The sequence below is a fragment of the Echeneis naucrates genome, chromosome 14 (genome assembly GCF_900963305.1).
Source record: "Echeneis naucrates chromosome 14, fEcheNa1.1, whole genome shotgun sequence".
Taxonomy (NCBI): Eukaryota; Metazoa; Chordata; class Actinopteri; order Carangiformes; family Echeneidae; genus Echeneis; species Echeneis naucrates.
The window spans coordinates 17,411,070-17,425,965 of NC_042524.1; the positions used below are offsets into that span (position 1 = coordinate 17,411,070).

At 39.4% G+C, this 14,896-nt stretch overlaps 1 protein-coding gene across 2 annotated transcripts in view; it reads left to right on the forward strand.

Moving 5' to 3' along the window:
- med13a (mediator complex subunit 13a) overlaps nucleotides 1-14,896 on the forward strand; it is a 71,294-nt gene that overhangs the window by 15,226 nt on the left and 41,172 nt on the right. For both annotated transcript variants that reach the window (XM_029519298.1, XM_029519297.1), the window contains exon 3: nucleotides 4,330-4,498. In XM_029519298.1, coding sequence (XP_029375158.1) covers nucleotides 4,330-4,498 — 169 coding nt within the window. The remainder of the gene's footprint in view (nucleotides 1-4,329; nucleotides 4,499-14,896) is intronic.

A 14,896-nucleotide genomic window follows, 5' to 3' on the forward strand; every position in this document is an offset into this window, starting at 1 on the left:
CCAGTTTAGAGTTGTTGCACTGCTGCTGTAGCAGGTGGAGTCTTAGCACTTAGGATTCTGCACGGAGAGCCCAATCTGATTAATTAGATTTTTGTTGTGAAAATAGTTTTCCAATTTCAGGGAGTGTTCAATTGTTTACCCTGGAACAGTAGATTTAACTTAGAACATTGTGTTTCAGTCTGTGTATGTCTGAAATGGGAGTGTTGAAGCAGGCATTGCATGATGAACATGAGGTTGTTAGGAAGGTTTGATGTAAACCAGACGCCTGTTTTAGAGTTGCTTGGCGCTAGAGGGAGAGACTGAGGAGGAACAGGCAACAGAGCGGAGGAGGCAATGGGGCAGATGTGGTCTCGGCTAAAAGCAGATGGGATCGCCGTGGTGGTAGCGCACGATGTAAAAGTAGGTGGAGGGAGGTTTCTGCAGGACTTGGCGTCATCAACAGAGGACTAAAGCGGGATTGCAAGTGTAAATGCAAACTGGTTTGAACTTTTTCTTGCATTAGATTCCAGCCTTGCAGCTTCTCCCATCTTTCATGTGCTATCAGCTTCACTGATCATCTACTTCTGCATTACGATTTGCACAAATAATTTTTCAATGTCATGTCATACTTCATTCTTCTCTGTAATTTCTCCTAATGTGCTGTCAGTGCATTAGTGGCATGGGCTTTTGTGTGTTTATTTTTTTGCTGCTTTTCCTGCCATGTTTCTTAGTGTGTCCAGACCAACTGCTAAATCAATCAAAACAGACTTGTTTTTTTTTTTTTTTAAAGCAAGAAAAGAAACTTGACCTGTGCATACAGCACCACAATAGTTTCTTGAACACAACATTGGTTTGTTTTCTTTGGGTTGGGTGGGATGTTATAAAAGCCAGCTGAACGTGATACTTCTAGAATGTCGAATTTTGAAGGGGATTAATGTGGTTGGGATACCTCTTTTGATTTTATTTTATTTTTTTTACTTTGTGACATTAAAATTGACAATCCTACTTTTATATTATAATTGCACCCTGGCTACATAGTTGGTTATTTGCTTCAAATCTGGAAATGTGTGAAAGCACTTAGTGTGTCTTTGACCAAACTTTACCAACCTGCTAGAGTGATACACAATATTTCCAATTCAAATAAGGAAATCAATGTAATTTCCTATTTTGATAGCCTGAAAGTCATCTGATTTGAGAATAAATTTCCCTGCCTTATGCATCACAGAAGTAAACCATAGGTTAATAATTCAATAAAATTTGATTAAGTTGGCTCTGGGCTGGCTCATATCTAGCTGGTGCACGTCAAGCTGACATGAAGAGTGGGTCACATCCAGTGTTTATTTTGTGTCTTCTCATGCAGACAGCACACTTGGGGTGATGTTTGCTGTAGACTTGACTGAAAGGAGCTTAAGTGCTGTAAGATGTGAGCAGTGGCTGTTAATGAGATTACACCAGCATTCAGGACAGCACAGTATGTGATTCAGAAAGCAACTTTGATAGGTCCAAGTGTACATAGCTTTATCCTGAACAGCTCAGTACGTGAGGATAAGTGAGTTGTATCAGTTCAGCACACATGAACCAAACTGTTAACAGTGTTGTGACTCTGAACAGGCTGATTACTGTTGAACACTTGACATGTGTGGAAAAGTGTAAGTTCTACCTAAGAGATTTGTCAGTGCCAGTTGTTCTCTTTCAGTCATACAATGCTAGTATGGTTAGCCATCCCCTATCACTTCCTATTAGCAAGCATCATAGTTTCCTAGTGAATTATAGCCGTTGTGAACATTTAATGTGTTCAGTGTATAATTGTGTGCATAGTGTCCTTGTGTTTTTTGCAACTCAAACTGGTCCAACACATATGACATTTTCTTTGGTGTCATTTCTTGGCTTTGCGCCATCTAAGCTATGATCACTTCACTGAATTTGGAAACGTGTCAGTAACAACAATCAGTGTAAGACACAAGCTGAACATGTTGTATAATGCAAATGAAATTAATTAAAGGAAGTTTTGATTCAAGGAAAAAAATGCCTCTATCAGTTTTTTTTTTTTTTTTTCCCCCGTCAAATTATTTAATAGTTTCAGCCCTGGACTACATCAAACGGGGTATTTCATTGGCGACATAGGCATTTTAGCCTATCTGTACTGGAGGGAAATTAGAAAAAGGTGCAAGTCCTTGTCCCCATGGTGTTGACGTAGTTGTAGAAGTGCTGTCACCACCAAGGATTTCTGAGACAGATGTAGTGCTGTGCTTGATATGGACAAGTTTATATCCTGATAGAGGTCATTTTATATCCCCATAACGATATATAGCCAAGAATCGTATTTTTTTTTCTTCTTTAAATTATATATATGACATGAAATGAATGGCAGAGTCTCTTGTCTTTTCTCCTTTAATTTATAAAACACATATTTTATATAAACAAAACAAAACAACCCCCCCCCCCACACACACACACACACAAATTTCAAAGGGACAAATTCCATTTAAAATATCTGGTGGTGCGGTCAGTTTCAAGTAAATAGATGTGCAAAGAAATAAAGTAAATACAGTAACAATAACGTAACAGAGTTCCCCTTCTCTGCACTAATTCCTCTTTGGGTTCCACTGTGCTCTCTCCGTCTGCAATGGTGTCTACATCCATGCTCCCCTAGCGGTGCTGTCCTTGCAGGTGATGTAAAAATACTATCGCAAAGCAGTAGCATTGCTGCAGTTACATTAGCTGAGCTCAGTAGCCCACACGTTAAAATTATGATTTAAACAAATGGAACATTATCCTATGGTAAACAGGTATATGTTGCACTACAATATATATTGTAATATTACACAGCAGTAGGCAGATGTGTTACCAGAATCATTAAGACGTGCAGAAAAACTTGTATGAATAAGTGAGCAACAATCTAATATTTCTTCTTCTGCATGTTTTTGCTGAAGGTCACTTACTGACACTTTGCAAATATGAGTGCTTTACCCTTCTGCAAGTTTTCTGCAAGTCCTTGGGAAGTCTCGCATTCTAAAAAGCAATAATCTCAGTTTTGCCAAAATGTTATTGGGAAACAAAACCAACATAGAGCCAATACCTCTAATGCAAACTATGCCACCAGGTCATTGAAAGAGAGAGAGAGAGACACGCACTCAAATACTCTTGCATGCACAATTTTCTGTATGGTCATTTTCAGTGAACATTAATAAATTCAATTTCTTTGCTAGTAATACCTGGACTTATTTCCCTTGGTATAATAATATTTTTTTCTGGCCAGCATGAACTTAAAACAAAGTCTGAAGTCTGTTGCTCATGGTCCTAAAAAGAGCTTAAAACCTGTTGAAACATGATGAAACCAAAATCTTCCCCCCACCCACCCACTTTGGAAACCAAAACTTAAGGTGTGATTTTTGTGTGTCCATTTTGTTCCTAACCAACTCAACAAGTGCATGAGCAGAAAGCACCTGAAACCTCCACAGCCTAAAAGAAGCAGCAGCAGGTTTCCGCATAACCCCTTTTATTCACACTGAGCACACATTGTTTGCATTTACAATTTCAGTTTGTCCTCTTTATGTACTATGCTCCTCAAATTCCAGTTTTTATTTTACTCAATGTTTTTGCCTTCCAGGATATGTGAAATTTCTGTACCTGGGTGTTCAGTGTTAACTATGAAGTCCTAGAAGATGGCCCATCGCACTCATTAGATGTGTGTCACAGTTTCCCTTCTGTGATTATGCACAGAGTAAGATGTTGTGCACACTGAAGGCCTGTGTTTTTGAATAGACATAATTACTCACAGCTGCATACATTTTTGTTGGTGTTCGTGTCAGACTGGAATGGCAAAGGGAATCATAATAGCATCTATATGAGTGAACTAATGCAATGAGGCTCAGTGTCTTACTGTAGACTTACTGTAGGTTGGAATTCTGGCAATTTTTTTGAAAATGAAAATACCTCTTTTAAAAATCATTATGCATAATCACACATATATAAACATTTTATCCAGTGAGACATTCTCTGGATAATTTGTTGATCTTTGAGCAAGGTAATACGTGATGATAAAGCCTGTTTAATATTGAAGAGTCATATGATGATACAAAGTAACGCCACCGTTATATTTGTTATGACAGTTGGTGCTTCTACACTTCATCTTTCAGAGACTATTAATCATCTCTATTAGAGGGTGTACCTGATCATGTGAAAGGCTTATGTGTTGTTTGCCTCCACCGTTCTCACTGTAATAGAAAATTGACTTTTTGCACTGTCAACATTGGCATTACTCAGTTCTTAGTGGTTTATAAAAGTGGGATGAAATCTCTGAAAGCTTTCAACTCTGCTCACTGCTCTCTCTCTCTCCTCTCTTACCAGCTGAGGAAGATGGGGTGTGGGATAACGGCCTTTCCTACGAGTGTCGCACCCTGCTGTTCAAAGCCATCCACAACCTGCTGGAGCGCTGCCTCATGAACCGCAGCTTTGTCCGCATCGGCAAGTGGTTTGTCAAACCCTATGAGAAAGATGAGAAGCCCATCAACAAGAGGTATGCTGGCTCCACTTGTTTTTGTGCAGGTTGTCTCTCCTTTATGCTCAGGGCATCGACCTTCACTGAGGAGAGGGGTTTTTTCTTGACTCTTTTTGTCACTCTTGCCCCCTGTATGCTATGTCTATTGTTTCCAGCTGTGATGTGGTCTGGTGCAGCTCAGTGCTCAATACATAGGCTCATAGTGTTGATGTGTTATTCAGTGGCTGTTAGGCTATTAAACCAACATTTCCACAGCCAAGGGTTCTAGTCCCACCGACATAAATACACACATTCATTGGGCTGCTTCAGACTGGGGTAGATGTTCAATAGCATGTATTGCACCGAGAATCTCCTGATCTTTTTTCCACTGATCCAAACTCGAGTACTTAAATTTCAGTATTGTGTCCATTTGTTACTGCCATTCGATGGTGGGTAGAATAATGTGATATTACTCTATGATGTCGTGTATGTGTCCTTCTGAATCTGCGAGCTATAAACCATGCGCAGGGCTTGCGCATTCAGTTGTCTTCATGGTGTTAATAGAGGTTTCAAATGCTTTTCATCCAGCTGTAGAGTGTTGCTGATAAAGAAACTATGCTGTTCTTGGAAGTTTTGGATTACTTGTTTGCAGTGTGCTTTACAGTCTTTTAATGGAAAGTGTTTGAGCAATTTTTATGTATCATGTTGATGGTTCAAAAATTTCTGGAATGGCCTCTAACTTGATCGTATGTTTCAGCTGTGCAGTGTACATTGTTTAGTGTGAAGTGAGTTTTAGGGAAGACTTGGTGCTGTTGTTCTAACTGCGCATTCTGTCTCCTGGCTCTTCACTTGCTCTGAGTGTACTTCTGTATGACTGAGACATCCTCCGCCTCCACTTAGCTATCTGCTGTGCTGAATTTCTTGCCTTCAGTGTCTGGGTTTATTGATAAGAGGTACAGAAGCAGGTAGCCAAGATGACCGCAGCATTTTTTGCCATACATGCCTATCAACTCCCTGACTTGTCCTACCTCACCCTGATCCCACATATAGTATAGGCTGCTCACGTTCCACTGTTGTTGACTAATTGTTTTTGGTATTGTTGCCAAATTCTTGGGTCAGGTGACCGTGGCGACTACATGGTGGCATAATCTTGTGTATGTATTATTTTTCAAGTCACTTGTTCTGTTCAGGTTAGAATTTACTAGAACTTTGCTACCTGCTGTCAGCATATCTTTATCATTGACACAGTGTGTTTGGCAAATCACTTTAAGAGGGATTCTTTCTGGGGCTTGCTTGAGTTGGCGGCATCTCTCAGGACAAGTATCTTGGACCTTCACTTTGCTGGCAGAAAAAGACTAAAGAATAGACAAATGAATACAGCAGAAGTATTCACTTCACTTTTTATGCTATATTCACGCCTTGTTTTTGGATCTATTGCTTCTTTTCCCAGTATGCTATTCAAACAGAGCCTTAGTCATGGAAAAACAGAAAAGAAAACAATGGTCTTTTCCCCTGCACTGGAATTCGCAGGCCACCCGCTGCCTCTGTGTCTGGCTCGCTCCCGCTCTTCTTTCTCTTGCGTCCCACTTTCTCTCTCTCTCTCTTCACCCTCTGCTGTCACAGAGCAGACTGGGCAGGTTATAAATAGTGGTGCAACCACCCTGAATTTCAGTTGTCGTCAAGGATGTTTTTCCTCTCCCTTTGGTGTGTTCCACTGTGTCCCAGCCACGCTAGAAATTCTGACAAACAAAGCACCACAAGCCTTTGACAGAAATTCACTGGCCCTGTTTTCTGTTTTTTATTATTATTATTTGTTTATTTATTTATTTATTTATTTATTTTATGTGGCTACTGCTCCCAGACCCCAAATGTCAGCGAAGCTGTTTTTGAGCAGTTACTGATTCAGGACTGTGGTGTTTGTAATTTATTAAATGTCTCACATAATGTTAGTTTTCATGTCAGAGGTAATGCTTGGTCCTCAGTCCTCTCTTATGCTTTTGTGTGATCCTTTGTGTTTTGAGCTTCCTTTGTGTCTCGTCACTGTGGAGCTCCTCAGGTGTGTCCTGCTGGTACAGCCACAGAGAGCTCTGTGTTTGCCTATCGGGAGACTTTATCCTCATGGGTGGTGTGATGGTGGCTTTTACGTCTGTGCTGGCATCATTCTCAGCGGCTGACTGATTCTATAGTGAGTAGGACTGAAAATTTCTGGGGGATTCCAAGTCTCATTGCTCATTGAAAACTGCATTTATTGACTAATGTGTTGTTTTATGCATCTCTTTGATTCTTTTTCTTCCATCCTTCAAGTCAAAACATGCTCTAAATTGATTAGTTTACAGTTTTTGCTCCTTGTCTGACTGTAAGTATGTTGTTCACCTTTTATCAAGTAGGTCAGCCACTGTTTGTAGCATCTCCTCTTCTTAATCATAAATAGACTTGCAATTTGGAGGAAAATGCCATATTTTCTTTGCTTTGAGACCAAAAAATATATTTGTGTTATGGAAGTGAGTTTAATATGTCGAGTCATAGTAATACAAACATTTGAATTGGGGAATGCCACACAGCTTACAAAGCACTGACTTTTCTTATAACCATCATTACCTCTCTTACACTCTAAGACTTTTTCCACAGTTTTGAATTTATTTATTACAAGAAACCTGAGTTGGACTAGGGTGGTTGTTTAAGTGCTGATGGAAAACTCAGTAAATGACATGATGGGCGTTGAGGGAGTTGGTGGCAAATAGCACCTGATACACAAGTATATTTTCAGACATTTTTGTCTGTTCGTTTACAAATGAATTTAGGGCTAAGACTAATGTTAAGAACATTGGTAAAAGCTTTTCTAATGTGGAAACATCTCCTTCTTGTAACATCACAGCCAATTATGGGGTTTGTGGTTTGAAGACAAAACAACACAGTTAATGGAAATTGATAATGTTTCACTTTACTTGCATAGTTTAATCAGCAGCAGCTTAAATTGTATAGCATTTGTTTACAATATAGTCAAGTATTGAGCAAGACGCTCCTTACAAAACGTACATGTCACAGGGCTCATTGTTTGATCTGACATGTGTTTTGGATTCATGAGTTGGAATTGGGGGGTTTTGGTTTCAGCCATCAAATGTTTATACACATTAAAATAAGTTACATATTTAAAAGGTATTTCTTCCCTCTGACCGTACACTGTGAAGTCTTGTGGACTGTCCTGTCTGGTCTAATACCTTTCTCCAGAATGCAGTTAAACCAGGACCAGAATACACAGATATGCACGTTTCACCATTTGGCCCATTTGGATGTGTTTGGCCCTCTTGTCCTATCATTTCTGGCTTCTGAAGAATGTAGTGATCATTTCCCATTTGTATTCTCTCCAGTACATGCTTCTTTCCAAGTGACCTGCTTTTGTTTCAGCTTCCCATTTTCAAGTAGATTCAAGTTATTTTCTTATCTCAATTTTCCTTTTTTATTTCTATTTGAAAACTTTCTAAGAGTTTAGAAAAGTTGTGTAAATATCTAAACAAATCTCTGCCACGGGATCAAAGTAATTCTCAACTCTTCAAACGTCTTAAGATTTCCACCACTTAATATCTGATACAGCTTCCCCAATCATTGGTCTGACCTTTTTATCTAAAAGTGATATCTAAATTGGTTATGTGCGAAGGTCTTTATTAATCCAATACTAGTTAATGAGCTTACCAAACACAACATCTTAGCCATTGATAGCATTAATTATATGTAGGGCTGGGCAATGAAACGATAACGATAAGTATTGCAAAATAACTTTTCCTCAATAAAAATATAAGACATGGTTGATAGAACTCATTCTATCCATGTTTCGAGAGACAACACGAACAGCCAATGATAATGAGAATAGCGCTGTGCCGAGTCAATCACGTTGCTGGAATAGTTACAGTCACATGAAGCTAGGTTAACACACACACAGAGTAGGTGATGCAGCTGTCTTAAATGTAAGCATACGCGATTGTTTTGGCCACCAGTACGTTGGCAGAAAATGTTAACACGAGCGATAGCAGCCCCAGAAGAAGACACTCCAATGGACACAGCCCAAGGCTCAAAAGACGAGGACATTGTTGAGAAGAAAGGGCAGAGGAATTCTGTAATGTGGGGATATTTTGGCTATTTGAAGTCCGACAAGAAGTAGAGAAGTGAGCACTGCGCTTTTGACTGGTCAGAATTGAGAATTTTTATATTACCTATTTTATTTTTTTGTAATTGACCAAAGAATTTAGTTGTCGATTTGTTTGCGTTCTCCTGTAACACTTGAAGCTTCTGACTGGTCAGAATTAAGATTTTAGTTTATTATATAATAATTTTATTTATTTGAAATACAGTCCTACAAGGTCTGTAGTACATTTCATATGTTTAACTTCTGACAGAAAACAAATAATATCTTCACATCCCACATAGGAGTAAAAAGGAACCTTTAAATAGTTAGAAATAGTTATTTGATTTATATCATGATATATCAACTATCGATATCGACTGATATGAAATATCGTGATAGGATTTTGTTCCATAAAACCCAGCCCTAATTGTATGTTATTTAGAGCATTTTTCAGATTTGGAACAAGTGTCCATTTATGTCTATTTAAGATTTCTCAGAAGATTTGGAAGTCTGCATTAAATTCTGCCTTTGTAATCTAATAATATGGATCTGTGTCAGATTAGTGAGGGTACACAAATAATTAACTGATCATAAAAATTATCAGGTTAATTGATCACGAAATGTGTTGCTGCCCCAGTTGATCATGAACTTTCACATACGTTGTTACATAGACTTTTTTAAAAGCTAAAAATAGAAAATACTATAATAATTGTTGGTGGGAAGGTCAGATCAAATTTGCATATGAGAAACATCGAATAGCCCTCGGATCATTGCATGGCTCCCGTGCTGCATCTAGAGTCTCCAGTTGGTGCAGGCTGTTGCTAGCTGACATTGTTCATAACCTCAGACCTCAGCCTGTGTTGAAATGCTTACATCATCTCTCCTCCCTCCCTCCTTTCTCATTTTTAGTCTGATGTGTGTGGTAAGCAGCAGGCAGCAATCTGAATTTCCAGAATCTTTAATAGTGATAACCTCCTCTGGTGCCTCCATTTGCCCATATTTCCTCCTTTCCTGAACAAGATATTATGAAGGATTAGCTGTATTTTTCTGAGAAAATATCATCTAAATGGCTCTGCAAGACAAATAAATATTCTTGGATTAAGGTTAAAATAAAGTATTGAGAACACTTGAACAAAAAAATCTATTAAAAAATCAGCGCATATTGATTGTTCAGATCCTTGTGTTTTCAACATTACCAGCTAATGCAGCAGTATGTGTTGGTACAGCTGACAGTAATTCTCTTTGTCTGGAGCGCAGGCGGCTCCAAGTTGTGCTGCCTGGTTGTTTCTGAGAAGCTTTTGCTGCTAGGTAGACTGGCTTCAGGAAACAGAGAGAGAGAGAGAGAGAGAGAGAACACAAGGGAGGGTGGATGGGAGGGAGGGAGCAAGGAAGAGCTCCTCTTGGTTGTCATGGCAGCAGGGAAATGCACCCTGGGATCGTGTGTTTCCAGGGTGAGGTGGGATGCGTGTGCTCTATTGGTCAGTTTAAGGCATACTAACTTGTTGACTTGTTCCTAATTGGCTGCATTACCAAAATTCGTAGGAACGTTAAATCTTTGATGTCTTAATTTGATCAGGACAAAAGGCACATTTGTTTCTTTTTATCTGCTTGGTATGCATGTCTGTGTTTAAGCAGCATTTACAAGATCTACAGCATGCTCCAGCAGTGCTGCAATCAGCAGAGTGTTAGATTACTACTCGCTGTATTTAAATATCTGTAGTCTGCTTGTTGTTGATGTCTGATGGAAAGTGTCATTAACAATCAAGCTGTTATTAAATGAGGCCAGTGTGCAGCAGCTCATATTCTAAGAGTGAATGGTTATGATTGAATGCAAACATAGTTATACAATAACACTTAGGCCTGCATAAACATAGGCGACTGCGCTTTTCTGCATGACTGTGTGTTATGTGGCTGAGCACATTCTTCCTCTATTGTTTTGGCCCGACGTTGAGAGGTGAATGTGTGAGCCCTGGTGCGCCGTGGCAGGCGGAAGCAAAGAGCAGCACTCTGTTAAGTAGGACAGTGCAGGATAAAGGGCTACTGCCTCCAGTCTGGGGCTAAAGCGCTAAATTTATCCCCTCCCTGCTCCCAGCACAACACAAACTCACAGGCACACAAACATGCTTGTCAACAATTGGCATGCAAGGCAGTCCACACCGATGGCTGTGGGAGATTTGGCACACAAACTTTTCATTAGAATTATTGGTATAAGACACAAGAAACAGCCAGAAAGAGCTGCTTATAGAACGTGCTGTTCTGATGTACATATACAACTCAGCACCTCTCCTAAATACATCACCCCTCAACATTTGACCCCCTACCCCTCAGTCTACTCTGTACTTCATCGGTCTCTCTGGCAACAAGAACTCCAGGGAGACTGGACTGTGGGGCCATGTGATCCGGCACTCTGGATATATCATGTTGCTAGAGAGATCCTGTTCAGAAGATAAATATGGCTCTCAAAGGAAAATACTAGTGTTTGTCATTGGTATGGGTCACTTGCTTAAGTGATGCAGAATTATATATTATTAACAGTTCATTTCCCATCAAATCACTTCAGTCTTACAATTGCAATACTAAAGCAATGTCCTGTGCATTTCTGGCCATACAACAACACTGTTTTAGACACTACTATTTGTAGCGATTGCAGATATGCCCAATTGTCATCCTCAAAGCAAGTTTTGTTATTTATGTTGACTGTACTGGTTGCAACAATATTCATCCATTACTTTAATGCTCACTGAAATGGGTTAAACACTTCTCTAAATGAGTTAGCAGTGCTGCTCACTTTCCAGGAATGGATTATGGAGGTGAACACAGTATAGCATGTCCGATAGAATGATTAACATATCTCCTGACATTATGTGCTCAATGAACAAAATGCCCATAAGGTTTCAAGCAGTATGAAGAAAAGCGACACCATCAGAAACTTGTAGCACCTTGTTTGTTTGTTTTGTTATTAATCTTTTGACAGACTGTAGAACATATGCCATCATCACAAATATAGGACAAACACATCATCTACTTTCCTGTAAAAAAAAAAAAACAAAAAACAAAAACTAATATAAACAAGCAAAAAAAGCAACAACTTGTGCTTCACATTTAAGTTCTCTATTTCTCCTCTTATTCTACTACTCAATCGCTATACTGGATTAGATGAGATCAGGTGCCTTATATTTAGACAGACAACCCCTCTATTGATGTCAAGAAGGAGCCCCACACTTGACTGAAGATATCCTCTCGCCGCATTACTCTGTATGTGACTTGCTCAAAAGTAGCCATTCTTGTCATTAGTTCAATCCATTCCTTAAAACAGCAGAGAGCAAATGACTTCCACTGTCTCAGAATTATTCGAAATCCTGTAGTAGTAGCCAAACTATCCATAGTCTTTGTCTTCCAGTCAGAGTGTTATTGTCTGGCAGCAGACCCAAAATACACAGAGCTGGAGTGTTGGTGAGTTGTAATCGGAACAGATAATTTAAGAGGGAAACAGCCCTTTCCTTTAGATGTACATTTGTGTACAAGAGTACCCACTTCCTTCTCACACCTCCAACATTTTTCACTGTCCTTAAGTTTTAGTTTGGTCATTTTACTGGGTGTCCATTGATTTCTATTCAACAGTTTCCACTGAATAAACTGAGATTGTGCTTCACGAGAACAGGTATGCCAGGATGCAACCAACTTAATTAATCTATCTGCTGAAATCTCTTCGCCCACATCTTTCTCCCATGTAGCACCTTGATTATTCCACTAATTTCTTCTCCTGAATACTGTTCCCTTATTCTCTGATCTAGGCTTGAGGCCCTGAGCACACAAAGAAATCTCTAGTTTCTAAAGTTTCAGGCTGCGCTATCTTTTAGGTGTCATAGTGCAGAGGAAACCCCATATTAATCTCAGCGATGGAACGGGTAGCGATGGGGACAAAATTTCACTATTCATGGAAGGAATCCTTTGTCCTTACGTTTCCTGTTGTGTTTACGTTCCCACCTCCTCAGCCACGGCACCTTGCATTCCTCCAATTCCTCCCATCTTCCCATGTGACCAGAGGCTATTAGAGAGGATTGGGCCAAGTGAGGGTCTGAAAAAGTCCTCATAGTTAATCTGTCAGGCGTCACTCTCTCCCAGGTCTCTCCTCCTCTCTGTCCTTTTCCAAGTAACTGGGATCCACATAGTGCTGTCTTTAATCCAGAGGTTCAGACAGATGGCCACTTTTAAAACTAATCCCTTATATGGTGTTTTACATTTCACCTCATTACCCGAGACTACAAGGTGGTCACACTGGAACTTGACCAAGCAAACCATGTTAAAAAATTTTCATGGATTTTTTTCAACATTTGCTCTCAATAACCCAACTCCTGACAGATCTCTGCTATCCAGATATAGTTTTCAGTTGTTTAAATTCACTGTTGAGGTTAATAATGTAACAAAAATATTCTTAAAATGCATCTGAGGATAAACAGAATAGGTAATCCTTACATAGAGCCCAGGATTAGGGTGCTGTAAGGGATCCTGTCTTTATGTTTCTTTTTGGCTGTATAGACAACACAGTGCTGTCTTCAGCTGAAACCGCTCCGGTTACATTTTCACTTTCATCCTCCCATCTTCAAAGCTTAGCTGGTTTAATGCTTCTTGAAACTTATTTCCCATGTTTAATTTGCAGTAATATCAAAGAAAGAAATGACAGATAGTCTAAGTGGAAACCAAAAGGATTTTTACCCTGTAATAAATATAGGATGCAAGTACACAACTTAGTAACAGAACTGTATCAGTTTTTTACATTCGTCATCTGTTGTAAACCTGGTAAAGTCCTGTTTTGTTGTGCAATGTAAACAGTCATCTTTTTTTTCTGACATCCAGCAAGTTAATTTAATTGCTCATTAAAACAGACATGATGTCCACCTGTTTAACCTTTCCTCGTTTCTCTCAATTGTAGTCAGTAAGACCTACTGTAATTTCCAGACTATAGCACCTGAATATAAGCCACACCCGCTAAATTGAAAGAGAAAAACAGTTTGAACATAGATAGGCTGCACTTGATTATAAGCCGCAGGTGTCGGAAATATGGGAGAAAATGGCATATGGCAGGAATTATGTTACACAGAAAGATTTCACCCTTTCGCCAGATCGATCACCTTTGACTTAAAAGCTGCATCATATGCATGGCTTCATGTATTTTCCATGGTAAGGGTGTGTGCATGAAGCGCAAAATAAATGACTCATCTGAAGAACTTAGTGTGGGTGCAATTAATTTAATTCAAACAATTTCATTGGTCCACTGTGACCTGTTGGGTCATTTCATTGGTCTGATGTGATGCTAAATGTATTGGCGGCATGAAGCTCGTTACCCTTAAAAATCCACAAATTAGCCGCATAGTTCTTTAAGATGCAGGGTTCAAAGCGTGTGAAAAAAGTAGTGGTTTATAATCCGGAAATTACGGTACACATTTGGCCACAGCATTTAGTAAGATTTCTGTGTAGAATATGTTGCACCTGGAAGACAAAATTATTGGGACTGTAAGTAAATTACAATGGCAGGATTTACAATGAACATTTAATTTCTCCTAATTTGAAAGAAAAAGGCCAAAAGAAGCCCTTGCTTTTGTGGGTTGCATAAGCTCATTTTTAATCCAAGATGAGGCTGACTAATTGGCCGTGGCTCTGGGTAATTAAGTTTTATTATTGCAACTGCATAACTTAGACTACTTATGCCATGACCCAATGACTCAGTGCAAGGCTTGTCCTAAAACAGGCTTAAAATCCACCCTCATTACACGCGACCATAACATATTTACTTTACCACTCACAAGTGTATAGGATGTGTTATGCTACACGTGTATGTCTTGACAATTTCTGCACATCACACTGTGGTGAATATACCAAGTGCCTTTTTCTTAGGAAGGAACAGATGTCATATTACAATCAAGATGCTGTTGCAAAGTGCTTACGTGAACATGCTAATGAGTATAATTACTGAAAATATTTTTTTTTTCCTGACGAGCAAAGGTAACAGGCTCAGATTGAGAGTGGCTTTTTAGCTGACAGCAGGTATATTAGAAGAATCCTGGTGTGCATACCTGAGTGTCTGTTGGTGCACTTATGTGTGACATAGCCCAAATGTGGGGGAAGCTGGATCCTGACTTGCTGTCAGGGTTATGTCAGTATTATCTTTAGTCTGCTCCGGCTCTATCTGTGTATCTCCTCTTTTTATGGACTTGTCGTTCCATCTCTTTCCATTTCTCTCTCCCTTCCAAGTCTAATCTGACATATATAAAGAGGCTCACCCTGCTCTCCATTTGTGGCAGAGGGAAATCAATTCA